The sequence below is a fragment of the Malurus melanocephalus genome, unplaced genomic scaffold (genome assembly GCF_030028575.1).
Source record: "Malurus melanocephalus ecotype Western Australia unplaced genomic scaffold, MMel_1.1 scaffold_2, whole genome shotgun sequence".
NCBI classification, from domain to species: domain Eukaryota; kingdom Metazoa; phylum Chordata; class Aves; order Passeriformes; family Maluridae; genus Malurus; species Malurus melanocephalus.
In genome coordinates, this window is record NW_026623234.1 from 918,203 (window position 1) to 934,419 (window position 16,217).

At 38.4% G+C, this 16,217-nt stretch overlaps 1 protein-coding gene across 1 annotated transcript in view; it reads left to right on the forward strand.

Moving 5' to 3' along the window:
• Positions 1–15,410, forward strand: part of API5 (apoptosis inhibitor 5) — a 16,586-nt gene extending 1,176 nt beyond the window's left edge. The window contains exons 2-14 of the mRNA XM_057364163.1: positions 2,089–2,250; positions 3,000–3,093; positions 4,090–4,155; positions 4,518–4,669; positions 5,973–6,179; positions 6,715–6,819; positions 7,504–7,593; positions 8,143–8,324; positions 9,489–9,582; positions 10,075–10,131; positions 11,176–11,252; positions 11,597–11,733; positions 13,256–15,410. Coding sequence (XP_057220146.1) covers positions 2,089–2,250; positions 3,000–3,093; positions 4,090–4,155; positions 4,518–4,669; positions 5,973–6,179; positions 6,715–6,819; positions 7,504–7,593; positions 8,143–8,324; positions 9,489–9,582; positions 10,075–10,131; positions 11,176–11,252; positions 11,597–11,733; positions 13,256–13,335 — 1,503 coding nt within the window. The 3' untranslated portion in view covers positions 13,336–15,410. The remainder of the gene's footprint in view (positions 1–2,088; positions 2,251–2,999; positions 3,094–4,089; positions 4,156–4,517; positions 4,670–5,972; positions 6,180–6,714; positions 6,820–7,503; positions 7,594–8,142; positions 8,325–9,488; positions 9,583–10,074; positions 10,132–11,175; positions 11,253–11,596; positions 11,734–13,255) is intronic.
• The last annotated feature ends 807 nt before the right edge of the window (positions 15,411–16,217 follow it).

The following is a 16,217-nucleotide window of genomic DNA, read 5'->3' on the forward strand; positions in this document are numbered from 1 at the left end:
TTTAGCCATATCTGTATCTAACTGTGGATTGTAAACTAGATGCTGGTATATAAGGTCACTTAGAAAAAGAGAACAAGTAATTTGATGGTTGGTTGGGGGCAGAGGATTGGTGACTTTTTTTTTAAATTTTAAGTTCATTCACTTCTCTTGTGTAGTTATGCCGTAGTGAAACAAATCAGCCTTGCAGATAGTTCAACAAAAACATCACATCAGAACCAAAAACGAAGTGCAAATCGTAGGGAACTACGATTGCAAACGTGTGTGAATCRTAGGGAGAGGTGAAGAGTAAAATGTGCTGTTACCCTGCCACTTKAGAAATGCACGATTCACCATCACTTTGATTATTGTGAGCAGCTTTTGTGAGGAAGGAATGGCCATCTTAGGTAGAGCAAACTCCAGCATGGTTAGGAAATGCAGCCTGGGAAAGGCTCCAAGGGTAAGCATAGAATGATGATTTCCTTAAACTTACCTTGCTTTGTCCCTCTTCAGCTTTTGGGTTCCCAGAGCCAGAGGTAGTGTCTGTAAATGAGCGTAGCTTGCGAGGTTGTCCTTCAGTGAACTCTTCAGATGTTTTGTTGAAMTGAATGTGTTTCTGGCATATAAAGGTTCTGTGGTAACATGTTTCATTATTTCATTAACCTCTGTGAAGGGGTTACCTCTTTGAATTCGTCATTTCATAATCTTACTTGGTGTCTCCAATTTTTGCATTCCGAGAAGCCATAAGTAATTGTTCCCTGTTCATCAGTTTTATTCCATTTACTGCTTTATTATCTCTTAACAACCTTACAAATGTGGTCTCTCACTGCAAAAAGTCATGGTCACTCAGTCTCAGAAAAAGACACATTGAACTTGGGCCTGGGGACTACCAAAAGTATGACATCAAAAGAAGTAGTTTAAAAGACTGGAAGTATTGACCTTGTAAAAGTGTTTTGGTTGAGAAAGGGGCTCAGGTACGAAGAGTCCATTTCATAAATGGAATGAAGATGAGAAATTGGAAACAGCTGTTAGGAAGCAGGCTGAACATAAAGAGGAAGACAACCATTTCTTCATAACACATTGTGAAACTTGTCACGGGGCACTACAGAGAATGAATTKATTCGAGAACTGACCTGGAGAAGTTAATGGATGACTGGTCAGTTAACAGTTACTGAAAACAAAGTGTCTGGGCATTGTCTCCAGCTTTGTTACAGATGGGAACAAAATGCACAGAACTGAAGGATCACACTGCTTCTGTAGTTTCCTGTGGTTTTTTTAGAGCATTCCGTGCGGCCACATACAGGTAAAACAAACCCCTGCCTGAACTGTATTTTGCCTAAATGGTAGGAGTCGTTAGCATGCAGGAACACYAATGCAGGGAGCACAGGCTACTCTGCTTCATTGCTATGTGTTTTCATATGTATTAAGTTTCATGTTATGTGTTCTACCAAAGAAGTTCTTAATGTGCAGCCTGAGAACCTGTGTCTACGACAGTGTGTGTTTTCTTTGCTAGTTTGTGCTGGCTCATTCCTKCCTTTGCTGCTGAGTGCTCTCCGTTGGCCCAGCTACAGAGTAAACTGGAGGGTGATGTGGTTCAGCTGACAGGCAACTGTTTCTTTCGTTGGTTATTTTTCATCCAAATCTATGTCCCATTCCAGATTCTGGCAACACAGAGAGCTATCAACAGGCTGTAGGGAGTGCTTCAGGAGCAGTGGCACTAAATTTTAAAATGCAATTTGCTTCAGAGGGCATTAATGCAGTGCCCTGCTTTGTAAGTTAGTATCTGTATTCACTATGGAGAACTTTCATGTGGAGTAGGGGTGATCATTCACGTGGCTCTGGGAAACGGAATGTAAATAAAGCAAAGAAAGTGTCCTGTGCTATCATTGTTGCTGTTCAAAGTAGGATAGGCTATCTAAAGGATTTTTTTCACAACCATGAGGAAAATTAGTCTTAGTAATCCTAATAATTCTGTAATCCTAGTAAGTCTTAGTATCCTAGTAATTCTGACTTCTGCACACTTCTGACACATAGCTAACTGCAACAAAGCTAACCTTGTCTTGTGAAGAAGCCACCATTTTTCCATTATGTATTCTGTTTTTTCTCTTTCAGCATAAGGATGCTTACCAGGTGATCTTGGATGGTGTGAAAGGAGGTGCCAAGGAGAAGAGACTTGCAGCCCAGTTTATTCCTAAGTTTTTCAAGCATTTTCCTGAGCTTGCTGACTCGGCTATCAATGCACAGTTGGACCTCTGTGAGGATGAAGATGTTTCTGTAAGCATAAGGACCTTGTAGCAAGTTGATACTTGGAATTTATATTTTGCTACYATTTTTTCTTTTTGTTTAATTGGCAAGGTCTTTTGAGTGGGGAGGGTTGTTCTTAGCAAAACATAAATTGTACTCCTGCAGTTCATTCATTGTGTGATGGTTTGGAAACATGCATTAGTTTTCATTTGTCTATTTTTTTCTCCCACTGTTGATCAAGGAAGTAGCCCTTTAGAAAGAAACTTCAATCTCTTTTTAATATCATTAACATGTTTTCCTATTAAAAAGCACTTTGTGGTAATTGATTCTGATAAATCCTGCTGGGAAACAAAATTTGGTTTTCTCCTGAGAACCACGGGGATGTGTTTTTCACTGTTATTCTTGAAGACGTTTTGAGGTGCTTCATGCTGCTTCTGTGGTATTGGTAGAAGCTGTACCTTTGGAGCATCTTTGTTTATTAGGTTTTAAGTGATTTGGACAGATTATTCCAGGATTTTTTTCAGCACTGGGAACAAACCCTAGAGTTTATCCCTGCCATATGCACAACTGTGGGACTATCCTTCCTGTTAGCAAATGAAACTCCATAATAACACATTCTAGCCTTTATTGTGTTGATCATATGAAAGATTTTGTGAACTGTTTGAGTTTGATTTTTCTGCAGTGCTGCCTAGATCTAAGAATAGTACGTTATTTTTTTCATAAATATGTCAATATTTTAGAAAATTTTTTAATTTCTATGATATTTACAATTTTGACAGATCCGGCGACAAGCAATCAAGGAATTGCCTCAGTTTGCCACTGGAGACAATCTTCCTCGGGTAGCAGACATACTAACCCAACTTCTGCAGTCAGGTAGGAGACACWTCCTAGCTGATCTCCTCATGGCACACCTAAATATATACACAATTTTAGTTCTGTGAAGTGTTTTCCATTGATTCATAATTTATCCCAGTGCTGTTCATGTCCTTCTGGTTTTTTTTTTTTTTTGCCTGCTTTATATTTGCTGTACAGTTAGGCTGCTGCTTCTGCTGAAAGGTCACTAATTATTCTAAACTGAAAATCTTTCTTTTAATTTAAACAATTTTTTCATTTAAGTTCTCTGAAAGCATCTGTAGAAAAAGGCAAAGGGAAGAACCTTCCAGTTATGGACTGCAGCAAATTGCTTTCTAAAAAGGAGTTACTGAATTTCTGATCCAGGTTCCAGAACCTGAGAAAGCCTGAGGATATTTTGTTCCATACAGTGCATTTTTGATGCAAAATAAATATTTTGGGGGTTACATTCAGAATTTAATATACATTTAATCACAGTAAATTATAGAGTACTAAATATAAGGGGTTCAAACTCCTRTTAAAACTGCGTGATTATGTCTCTAGGCTTGTCAGAAGATAAATTTTGGGTTGGGTTTTTTGAGACATGCATTTCTCCATTTAGTTCAAGAGGGAAATCATTCCTGCCACCTAGAAATACTGCCAATTAATAAGGAGTTTAAAAATAAATAACTATATATTTTACATTAATTTAGTGAAGGTCAGCTTCTTTATTCAGCTGTTTCTTAAAATAACTAAATATATTGGTTAGTAATTTTTCTGCAGGTATTCAGTTCTATCAAGTTTGTAAGCTTTAAGTTTTGACAGGGAGACTAAAGTGGCAAACAGCTTTTTATTTTGTTTCCAGCATTTATAAYCATGGCTTTGAACTTCCTCAGTCTAATGGTTTTTAAAAAAATAGGTTATGTTTATAGCTAAATTCTGAGGACAGAATACTTGTGGAGTATTAGCAATCTTTGTTTTTCTGCTCTTACCTTTGCATTTCAAGTGTATGTATATCAATTTTTCTTCTCTCTCCAGATGATTCTGCAGAATTCAATTTGGTGAACAATGCCTTGCTCAGTATATTTAAGATGGATGCTAAAGGTAAAGGACACAGTTGTCTATACATGACTTTTATTGATACTTCCCAATGTCTAGTAGGATGAGGACTCAATTTTGTGTCTTCTTAGTACAGTGCAAAAGTGAGACACACACTAATTGGTTTTACAAACAATACTGAAATTAACTATGGATCTGAATTATGCACACTTATAAAAGAGTGTGGCTTTTATGTCAGGATACATGAAAATTGTRTTTTTTTCTTAAAATTTAGTGTAACAGTTATTTTGAAATGTGTCATGGAATCTTGAAAGAGAAAACTTYTTCCTTCTGCATGCAAGGTCCAGGTCATAACTTCAAAAATAATTCTAAAATAATTTCCATTACCTGATTTATTCTCCGTTCAGGGACTTTGGGAGGCTTATTCAGTCAAATTCTTCAGGGAGAGGATATTGTGAGAGAGAGAGCCATTAAGTTTCTTTCTACAAAACTGAAAACCTTACCCGAGGAAGTGATGACAAAGGAGGTGGAAGAGTTCATATTGACTGAATCAAAGAAGGTGAGTGTCYGATTTCAGTACAAACTCAGTGTTGTTAAACCATCCCTTATCACTGGTGTTGCTTTGGAGGTCTGAGCACTGTACTAATGCAGTCTTGTACTTACCTATTCTGATACACTCCAAAGTTTGCAGCAATTTTTTGTGGTAATGTTAAAATTATGGCTCTTCTAATTTTTTCTTCTCATGTTTGGAATTGTAGATTCATGCACATGGGAAAGGGTTTTTGAGAAATTGATCAGCTYGGTGAATCATGCTCAGCTGAATTCTGATCAGTCTTCTTGGGGCTTTTTCCATTTGGGTTTTGAAAACCTCTAGGGAAGGAGAGTTCCTATATGCTCTGGGCAACTATCTTCAATGTTTCRTCGTCCTTAACAGATTTTCTTTTTCCTCTATCCAGCTGAAACCTCCCATTTTAATTTTTGGCATTTTTTCATTCCCACCTTGTCCACCTCATCAAAGAATCTGGCTGATATGCTTGGTGACTTGCTGTGTAGTGTTGGAAGATTAGTGTTAGTTTGCCACACCCACATACAGCTCTCTTCTTTCAGGCTGGAAAAGGTGGATTGCTTTAGGTTCTCCTCACAGGTCATGTGCTCTAGACACTGATCACCTTGTTAATTTGGCTTCCCAAAGCTTATCAACCGCTTCCTCATACAGGAGAGCACAACACTTTGTGCACTATTCCAGATTTGGTTGGATGAGAGCACAGCCAAGGACAATCCTCTACGTCTTTGCTTCACTTAGTCTGTGCTCTTGTCACAGCCTAGAGCATTGTTCATCACCCAGTGAATGCTGTTGTCCCCCAGAGCCCTCARTCTTCTCAGCAGAGTTTCCCCAGGCAGTCAGTACCCTGTATGTGCTGATGCAGGGAAGTTGGTTCATCCCAGGTGCAGGAGTTTTCATTTGTCTTTGTGGAATTTTATAAAATTTCCATACATTCGCTAGGCTGAGAAAGATGCAATAAGTTTTAAAACAACCAGTAATAAGTAGATGCTTTTCAGTTTCACATTTAGTTCCGTTTAACATTAGTTTAACATTTGTTCTGCCTGAAGCATTTGATTTTTGTTAGATAGAAATTTGTTCTTTAGAGTTTAAAAGAAGTTTCTTATGCACAACTTGACAGTTSCTTTGATTTGTAGGCGCATTCAATTATACTAAATGTTTTCATATATTCCTTCAAACTTGTGGTTTTAAATAACTAAATGCTAAATATTTGCTTACTTAACTTTTCAAAACCAGCAGATTTGACTCTGAAGTTTGCAAATTACCACCACAAAAATATGTTTTCTGTTTTTCTGTTTAGGTTCTGGAAGATGTGACAGGCGAGGAATTTGTTCTGTTCATGAAAATATTGTCTGGATTAAAAAGCTTACAGACAGTCAGTGGGAGGCAACAACTGGTGGAGCTGGTAGCCGAACAAGCTGACCTGGAACAAACATTCAATCCATCAGATACAGATTGTGTGGACAGACTTCTGCAGTGCACTCGGCAGGCAGTGCCACTGTTCTCAGTACGTATTGGTTTGCTTTGCATGARGACTATTTTGGAAAGTTAATGCCTGCTTGGCTTTGGTGTTCCCAATGATTATTATGTTTAAAGACCACAAATCAGTATGACTCTACCTTCAATTCTAATGTATCCAAATGCTGGAAAACATCCCTAAAGCCTCCAAATGCAAWGATACTTTGTGTTTTGCTCTTCTCATTTCAAATTTGAGATGTTACAGTGAATTATGACAAGATTCTCACATTATTTTGYATGAATTTGATTATTGCAAGTCTAGTATCAGGCAATTGCAACACTTAAAGGCCTGTTCTAGGGTTTCAAGCAATCTTCAGCTGCTGCTGCAGACAGCCTCTTAATTTAGGCTACCTCCAAGGGGGTCTGTGTCTTAGGAGTAAGAGGGAAGTTCAATAAAGCTTTAAGGTACAGTTGTGAGGTAGGCATTTATAATGGTTGGGGGGAGATGGGAGAAAAACATTACCTCCTTCAGGCATAAGAGTAGCATGAATAATATTTGATGGTTTGTTTGTGTTTTTTTTCAGAAAAATGTTCATTCCACAAAATTTGTTACTTATTTCTGTGAGCATGTTCTGCCAAACCTCAGCTCTTTGACTACTCTAGTGGAGGGTCTTGATATCCAGTTAGAGGTAAGCCAAAACTAAAACATCTTTCAAATAGTAAAAAATTACCATCCTAGATGAAGACAGCTACTTTAAAAATTGCAAGATCTTTCTTTAAGTAGTTGTCATTTCTTGGCTTGTAGGAAAAGTAGCTGCACTAGAAAAAATACTTGCTTTATTGAGGCAYGACTGAGCGTTGCCTTTCAAAGCATGTGTCATCTGTCCCAAGCTTTTGAAGCAAGGTAGAATAAGTAGATCACTGTAATCATTTTTATATTACTCTCAATTTTTTTAAGCACATAGCATTTACTGAAATGATGGTTGCATAGTTTGTGCTAATTTAGCCTCCTAAGGGAGTGGCTTAATGTCTGTAATTTTGTTTACATTAATCAGTGCTGCAGCTTCAGTTAGATCTCTGTGGCTCTCAATTGAAGGTGAGCTGTGTTGCAGRTGTGGGAGATTAAGTTTTGTTTACTTGTTGACTAATGCTTGTCGGGATTAAACAAACAAACCTGTGATTCTTCTTAAGGACGTGAAAAACAAATCAGGCATATTCTTCCTTGTATTCCTTCCTGACGTTTGGGAGGGTTTTAATTGTAATAGTTGAACTGTACTGTGCAGCTGTAGTGATGTGATAATTGATTTTAGGGTGAATGTTAAGCTTGTCTGCTTTCAGTTAACACACAAAAACCTGGCTATCCTTATGTGTAGGTTTTGAAGCTTCTTGCTGAAATGAGTTCATTTTGTGGTGATATGGAAAAGCTTGAATCAAACTTGAAGAAACTGTTTGATAAATTACTGGTAAGACTAGTTCAATTTTTATTSATGTAAAACACTTAAATTAAGTTTTCATCAAAACAAGTTATTTTTATGAATTCATCTCTTTATCCTTTTTTTAAAGTGGCTGTTTCAGAGATAACTCTGTCCACTGATACAAGGTCGRACATAATTTTGCAATTTAAAGCCTTTGTAGATCGAGAGCTGTTACCTGARTAATGTTTTTAATCCACTAGCCTCATGTTTCCAGTTTTTAAATTTCATAGTCATGAGAGACTCATRTTGTTCCCATTAAAAGCTATATCTGCACTGACAATCTTACTCAGCACTATTTCAGAAGCATTGGTGCTTCTGAACATTGTTGCTTCCTGTTGTAGTAGTGCCTCCACAGTATTTTCTCTGAGTCACAGAAGTGTAGGCAAACCACCTGCACCAGGACTTTATTCATCACATTAGTATAGAGATAGTGGATTCTTACCATACAGATAAACCATCCAGTTCAAACACTGCAGAAGAGCAGTCAGTCAGCATAAATGTATGTCTCATGCATTTATTTTCCTTTYTGTACTTCAGGAGTATATGCCCCTTCCTCCAGAGGAAGCAGAAAATGGGGAAAATGCTGGCAATGAAGAGCCCAAGTTGCAGTTCAGTTATGTGGAGTGTTTRTTGTATAGCTTTCATCAGCTGGGTCGCAAACTTCCAGACTTCCTCACAGCCAAGCTGAATGCTGAGAAATTGAAAGATTTTAAAATCAGGTAATGATTTAAAATCAGGCAAATGTTAATGTTCTGTTGTAAAGTGTTTGTTAGGAATTGTTAATGGACTTCCCCAGGACTCAGTATTGGGGCCCATCCTGTGTAACATCTTTATCTATCATTTAGATGAGGAGATTGATTGCATCCTCAGTAAGTTTGCAGACAACACCAAGTTGTGTGGTAGTGGTGATCAGCTGAAGGGTAGGAAGGCTCTGCAGAGGGGTTTGGACAGGCTGGATCAGTGGGCTGAGGACAGCTGAATGAGAATAATAAGGTGGATTGCTGGGTCCTGCAGTTGGGCTGTAACAACCCCATGTAGCACTACAGCCTTGGTGAGGAGTGGCATGAGAACTGATCAGCAGAAAGGGGCTTGGGGGTGTTGGTTGACAGCCAGCTGGTTAGAGCCAGCAGTGTGCCCAGGTGGCCAAGGTGCTGTATCAACAATAATGTGTCCAGCAGTACCAGATTGTCCCATTGTACTCAGCAATGGYGAGGCTTCACCTCAAGTGTTGTGTCCAGTTTTGTGCCACTCACTTCAAAAAGGACATGGAGGYGCTGGAGCTTGTCCAGAAAGGACAGTGGAGCTAGGGAAGGGTCTGGAGCACAAGTCTGATGAGGAGTGGCTGAGGAAGTAGGGGGTGTTCAGTCTGGCGAAAAGGGGGCTCAGGGTGGACCTCATTGCCCTCTACAACTGCCTRATAGGAGGTTGTAGTGAGGCAGAGTCAGCCTCTTCTGCAGTGTCTCGAGAGGACAAGAGGAAATGGCCTTAAGTTACACCAGGAATCAGATGAGATACTAGATAAACAAAACCACTGAAAGTGTGGTTGGGCACTGGAATAAATTTCTGAGGGAGCTGGTGGAATCACTGTCTCTGGAAGTGTTCAAGAGGCATCTGGATTTGGCACTTGGGGGTATGGTTTAGGCATGACAGTTGGACTAGATGATCCTGAAGGTCTCTTCTAACTTTTATGGCTCTGTGACTCTATGAAAGTGTGAATTATTATTGACTGGATGCTAAAGAAATATAAATCAGATTATTGGGAGACTTACTTTGAGCATTTTCCCCAAAGGGGAAGAAATAAGATTACGGCTTCCCTTTGTTTATGCTTTTATTTCTACAGGATTATGCAAATTTTACTAAGGGATTGTTTTTAAATGTTTTAGGCTACAGTATTTTGCTCGAGGGTTGCAGGTATATATTCGGCAGCTTCGTCTGGCACTTCAAGGGAAAACCGGAGAAGCTTTGAAAACAGAGGAGGTAAGACTTGTTCAGGAATTCTGATTTTTCTAATTGAACCTACTGAAAGGAACATTGGCCCATATTAATAGGCTGCAGTCAGTTTAAAGTATGTAAATAGATTAAGGGCATAGTCCTGCTAACTTTGCAAGTGCATGTTATCTGATGCTACATTTTGCAAGTGAAGATGATCTAGTTTCAGCTGTTAGCTGCTCTCTGCAGACACATGTATTTGGTTTAATTGTGCTCTGTGCTTCATTTTGAGGGGGAAATTTTCATATACTGAGTGAGAAAAAAAACCATTGGGAACTACACTGGAACATTAAAAGCCACCAGTTAGTGTAAAACTATAAGAAGTTTAAAAGCAGCTGTGATAAGAACTCAGAAGTAGACACGCCTTCCACTATCACTACTGCTGTAGCAATTTACTGTGAAGAACAGTAAGTTTAATGTTAAAACTTCAGCAAATGAGCTTGGCTCCTAGATGCTCAGTGATGTCAATTTTTTTTACAGAACAAGATTAAAGTGGTTGCCTTGAAAATAACCAATAACATTAATGTTTTAATTAAGGTAAGTCCTCACATTATGAAAGAGTAAATTACCACAGCATGCAGRAGAATAGATTTGAACCAAGTTGTATTGTGTTATTGTGTATTGTGTTAGTTGGTGGTAGCCAGCTCATAGTTATGCTGCTTCACTTTTTCTGAAGAGAGGTGGATCTTGCTGATCCTGCAAGCAGCTTAGCTTTTACKGCCTCTGCTCTTGGGATAGCGTGGGACACCCTTTTCTGCAGCACTAATTGATCCCAGGAAAAGACCATCTTGCTTTTAGACTCCTAAAACTTTAGGAGTCTGGATTTCCTTATCATTTCCCTTTTCTGCAGTGTCAGTTAGGAGTAAGGAATAGTTCAAACAGGAGGGAGGAGGYGAGGCAAGGCAAGCTCCTATACAGAACCTGTTTCTCCAAAAAGTCTRAAAGAGATGAACTGCAAGAAAGAGACTTCCATGTGGAGCCCATGAAACCATTCTGTTTTCTTCTAGCCCCCTTTTGCTTTCTTTTTTCACTCTCACTTTAACTCACCCCAATAAACTAAAAATTTAGGCCACAATATTGAGAAGCYTATCGTGTATCATCATAGGGATATCAGATGTCTCCCTACGGGAGCCATTGTAGTTCATTGTGAGAYGCTTGATGTGCACAGGGAAGGAGAAGAAGCCGGTGCTTTCTCTATAGATACCCCATTCCTTGAAACGTTCATGGTTGGATTGAATGGGGGTCTGAGCAACCTGATCTAGTGGAAGATGTCCCTGYTCATTGCAGGGTCATTGAACTAGGTGGTATTTAAACATCCCTTTCAACCTAAACTACTCTGTGATTCTGTATTTGGTCAGTGTAAGACACTATTCTGCTGGTACAAATCTTACTTGAATTTCCTAGTAAAGGCAGCTGGATGAGGCATTAAGCTACTGCCTTGTCTCTCTGCCATGGGACTAAAAGATTTAAAATTATTGGAAAGTAGTTGTTATTCTGGAGTCTCAGTAAGTAGCTAAAATTTTGAAGTACAATCARCATGAATAGAACTGTAGAATAAGCTGTCCAATTTTGTCTTCATAGGATCTCTTCCACATTCCTCCTTCTTACAAAAGTACAGTTACACTGTCCTGGAAGCCAGTACAGAAGGCAGATGCAAGGTAAGAGATCTTAATTAAAAAAGAAAACACCAGTGTTTATTTTGTAAATGGTAAAAATTAACCTCCCAAGATGTGTGTATACAATACAGATAGCACATGAGCTAAAAGTTTGACATCAAAAATTACACTCTTCCTATGGCTGGGGAGASATGATCTTAGTCTTGCTTTGGGGATGTTAAAGTCAATCAACTGGAGACTTGCTTACTTCCTCTTTTGAAGTACTATTACTCAGGGCATCATCACTGGCTGCTCCTGGCTTCCAGTGGTTAATCTTCATGGCTGAACTACTATTACTGTACTTGTCACCACAGGGGTGTAATATGTTTTTTGTTTTCTTCTRTCAGTCAAAAAAGAGCAAGTGAAGATACAACCTCAAGTTCACCCCCAAAGAAAGCTTCACCAGGACCAAAAAGGGATGCCAGGCAAATATATAATCCTCCCAGTGGAAAATACAGCAGCAACCTGGGTAGTTTTTCTTACGGTAAGTTAGGCARCTTGGAAAAACTTTGTCTAGTGACAGTTGTGTCTTGGGGTGGGGTGAATAAATATATTCTTGGAAGAGCAAATTGTATTGTCATGAATTTTTGTTTGTGATGGTCTTTTCTTAGTGTTGATCTGTTGCAGGGTTTGAGGTTACCAGCCTATGACTTTATTTGTAGGTTAGTTTTARTAGTGTTTTAACATTTAGAGTTTGTAATTGAACTGCTGTGTTGTCTGTTAGGACACACGTGCACCAATTTCCCATTGGACAGGCCAGTTGTAGCAAGTGGCAAAGCTGGGTTGCCTCTGGACCCATGCTGCATTCCTATTACAGCTACTGCTGATGTTGCAGATCTGCTCCAGAAGTTCTGGGAATTGCCAGGTTCATTGTGCATGCACACAGTTATGTCCATGCTCCCAGTCACACTGATTCTGCCTTTCTGTGAGCCATATTTTTGGGTGAAGCACAAAAGCAGTTGCAGACTGGATGAGTAGGCACTGCAATGGCAACAGCCCATTCCTGTCTTCCCTGTATGCCCATTGGTCCTACCTCTGGCAAGTAAAGAGGGTGACATGACAAATTGTCACCCACACCCATAGGCTGAARAACTGATGTAAAGCATTGTCAGATMAATAAAGCAAAGAGAAGAGATAACATGTGCAGATTTCTTACTTTAGACTTCAGGTGTCTTTTAAGATAAGATTGTAGTCCTGCAGGTCTAAAGATTGGGAAGCATTCAACCAGAAACGTTTTATTGCTTGCTTCTGTTAATGAGATGCTTCGGCCTCTTCAGTCATCTTCTGATTTCTGTACCTTTTAAAATAAGCATGCAGTTCTCTGTAGATTAATATAACCTGTAYTTTAAGACTGTACATTAAGATCATGAAAGGGGGATGAGAGTTTGATATATACACAAACAAATCCAAAGACACTTGAATTATTAGGGTTTGTGGTGTTGGGGATTTTTTTCCTGTGATCAGATTTATTCTTAACAAAAAGAAAGGAAAAACTTTCTACAGTATAGAAATTGTGTGGTATCCCTCTCTAGCTAAGATTTGTAATTGGAGTTATGAGCCTAAGAAAAAAAAACAATATGCTGGTGATAACTTAAGGATAGAATGACAAAGTTGTGGGTTTCCATCATTTCATAAAATCACCAGTAGCAAGTCAGACTGACACCTCAAGATGAATACTGTGTTTTTGAACAGAAGGGTGAGCTAGGCAGCCAGTTTGCAATTCTCTGGTGATGGATTGACCCAAATACAGTGCTAAATTACAGGGACAGTTATGTATCACAGTATTAGTATGCAGAAACACTGCACTTAATTTAGAGAATCTCATTCTACTTTTACAATTAGTGGGATTCATTTTCCATCAAGACATAACTCAGCAATCTCATGGTACATAAACAGGCTTAGCCTCAGAGACTGAAGTCAGCCTTCAGTCTTTCCAGATCCTTCTATTCAGTTTGGATCCGTATACAGCATAACACCTGCCTGAAAGGTTTTGACTCTTATTTCAGAGCAAAGAGGTGGTTTCCGGGGTGGACGAGGAAGAGGCTGGGGAGGACGTGGCAATCGTAGCCGAGGAAGAATCTACTGAGAAGTCTGCTAAATCTTCCATGCCCCTGAAGGGCTAAAGTGAAAGTGCTACTCAGCAAGTTTGCTTGGAGCATTGTTTTCTTCAAGGACTGCCTTCCACTGAGACTGACTTAAATGTTCTTTATACCTTTGTATGTATGATCTACTTTTCTAACGGACTACAACTTGTCCATAGTGAAACTACAACTGTATTTTTGGATGCTTACAGTCAGCAGTTTTAGGTTCTTATTTTTGAAGTGTCTTCAGGATTCAAAATTGGAAAAGAGCATAGATGTTTCATCAAAAGCTGCATCTTGACAGTTTGTGTATTAACCTAAAAGCTACTGCATAACTGAAACTATGTAATTGAGTTTATGTATTAAATAATGGACAGGAAAGGCATGACAACAGATATGTGTTAGATAAGCTTAGCAGCTGAAGTAATCCTTTCCTCATGTGTAACCATATTTGCAGTATGTGGAGAAGAGTACCATTGTTAAATTTGCTTTGATTTACTTTTTWATTGAATTGAATGAAATACATGCTGTTTTTCTTCAGTTTGCAACATGGCTGGAAGTCTGTTTTGCTTGTAGCATGAAGCAATCCTCTTACTTAGAGATGTGGAGAAYGTGGCGTTTTTTGGTTTGCACATCTTACTCTTCTCCGTGCATTGTAATACAAAAGTGATGTTTTGAGAATTAATTTTTAATGTTTAATATTAATATGTGCATATAGTTATGCCGTGAAATTTCAGTAAATGAATAGCAAAAAAACCAAAACAATAAATGATTAATTGTTTCAGGAATGGGTAAAGACTGATGCAATGATTAAGCTTCATAAGCTGGAGCTGGACCATAGGAGTTTCTGGCTTTTTTTCTGTTTTTTTCAGATTTCTGGATTCGTTGGCACTTGAAGGTGGGTTGGTTGGTTGGTTTTTCTTGTTTTGTGATTTTTTGGTGTGTGTGTTTTGCTTCTTTTTTTTTTAACCAATAGTTGCATTTAAAAATATATAAATAAAATTGTATTTTGGGTAACATTGAAAAATTCCAGATATGTAGTTCGATCCAGGTGGAAAAGTTAATTCCATGCTATTTTTTTCCATAGCAACTTGAGATTTTTATTCACTGGTGTGCACCCAGAAAATACAATGTAAGAGCACAATGCTTTTTTTTTATTCTCACCACTCAAAATTTTAACTTCTCAGGTCATTCAACATTGTAAAGGAATTAGCATATAGTAAAAAGAAGTCGAGACAGAGGAAAAGAATTTTAATTAAGTGTTCCAGAGCATGTTGATGTAAAATACCTTAGGCTTTAGAAGAGTGAATACTACTTCTCCTTCCCTTTTTTTGTTCAGCAATATCCACAGAAGGTGATGTCTCCCCACCCTAGTTCCATTTGTATTTGCTTGTGAATCTAACTCGGGTGTTTTCATTGACACTCTTTGATATTTATCACTACAATCAGAAGGCCAGAATACCAAAATTATGTCAAAGGTAGAAACATTGTTGATGCTAAATTCAAAGTCTATTTTTGCTTAACTCTGGAACAGTAGGTAGGAAACTTTCAACATTCCAGGACATGTGAGCTGACTTTGTATTTCTCATTACATGCYGGCTGCTAAATTCTGATTTGGCACTAAAACCATGAAACTTCACTAAAAGCTTTGAAGGAGAAATTTGTGAGGTCAAAATGTAACTAACTCTGAAAATAGGCACTAGATAATGTAATAAGCTTCTGTTGGGAGGGGAAAAAAAAGGAAAAAGGCATTTTGCACTTGCAGCTATAATTGGTGTTTTGAGGGGATTTTTAAATGAAATCCCAAAGCCTAAACATAGCTTGTATTTAGATTAGTAACTAGGTACTAGCAGAATATTTTCTCTCTGAATTTTGAGTGAGCTTTCTTGACGTGACTCCTGTATTTCAGAGGTGATGTGCAAAGTTCTTGTGGCCTCAGAAGTAGTTAGATTATTTTTCCTGAGTTTCCTMTCTAATTTTAACACAGTGAGTTCTTGTGGAAACACCTGTTTACCATCTTGTTGAATTGTAAATGTTCCCTTACAGCTTTGGAATAAATTCATTTTATAATTTTGTTTGGCTCATTGTTTTACAGTTACTCTGCAGCATTCCGTGTCACCTTAGTAAAACAGGTTCTGTGGTACCTTTTTGTTGTAGCTGACTTACTCCTTAGATTGCTATAGATGCAGAAAGCTGTTTGCCACTAAGGAATGGATCATAGTAAGACTGCATTAGCTGTTTCAAGTTTTAAATAATTCAACTTCCAAATGCAGAATTTTGAGAAGGAATTTAAATATTCAGCAAAAACTGCATGTTACRCATCTTATTTGGGAATTCAGTGAAAAAGGAATCAGTCATTGTCTTATTCAACTTCCTAGATGTTGACAGTGTGATACAGTTTAGTATTTCATGATAGAGCAAGAGCCACTCAGAGTGGCAGCCTGGTTTGTTTGGTTTTGGGGTTCTTTTTGTGTAATCTGTAATATGCCTGATGTGAAAATTGGCAGCAGTGAGGAACTATCTTGAGGAGTGAGCCTGATGTGAAAATTGGCAGCAGTGAGGAACTATACTTGAGCAGATACTTGCTCTAGGCTGATGGAAACCAAATGCCTTGAACACTTGTTTTTTTTCTACTTAATGAGTTTTAAGTTGCAGGCAAATGTTTCTGTTTAACAGGCTCTGGGAAGTTTGGTGTTTCCAAAATAYAGGACTGCAAAAAGATCGAACCAAACAAAATTTGAACATTGCAGTTTTTCAGTTTCTCTCGGGATTGGAGAAACAGGCTCTCACTGCTTGGTTGGTATTTATTGTTAACTAGAACARGAAAGGAAAAGTTGAAGTTTTGCGGTGTAACTGGAGAGCATTAGAAGGAGCGACGTGTCCTTCA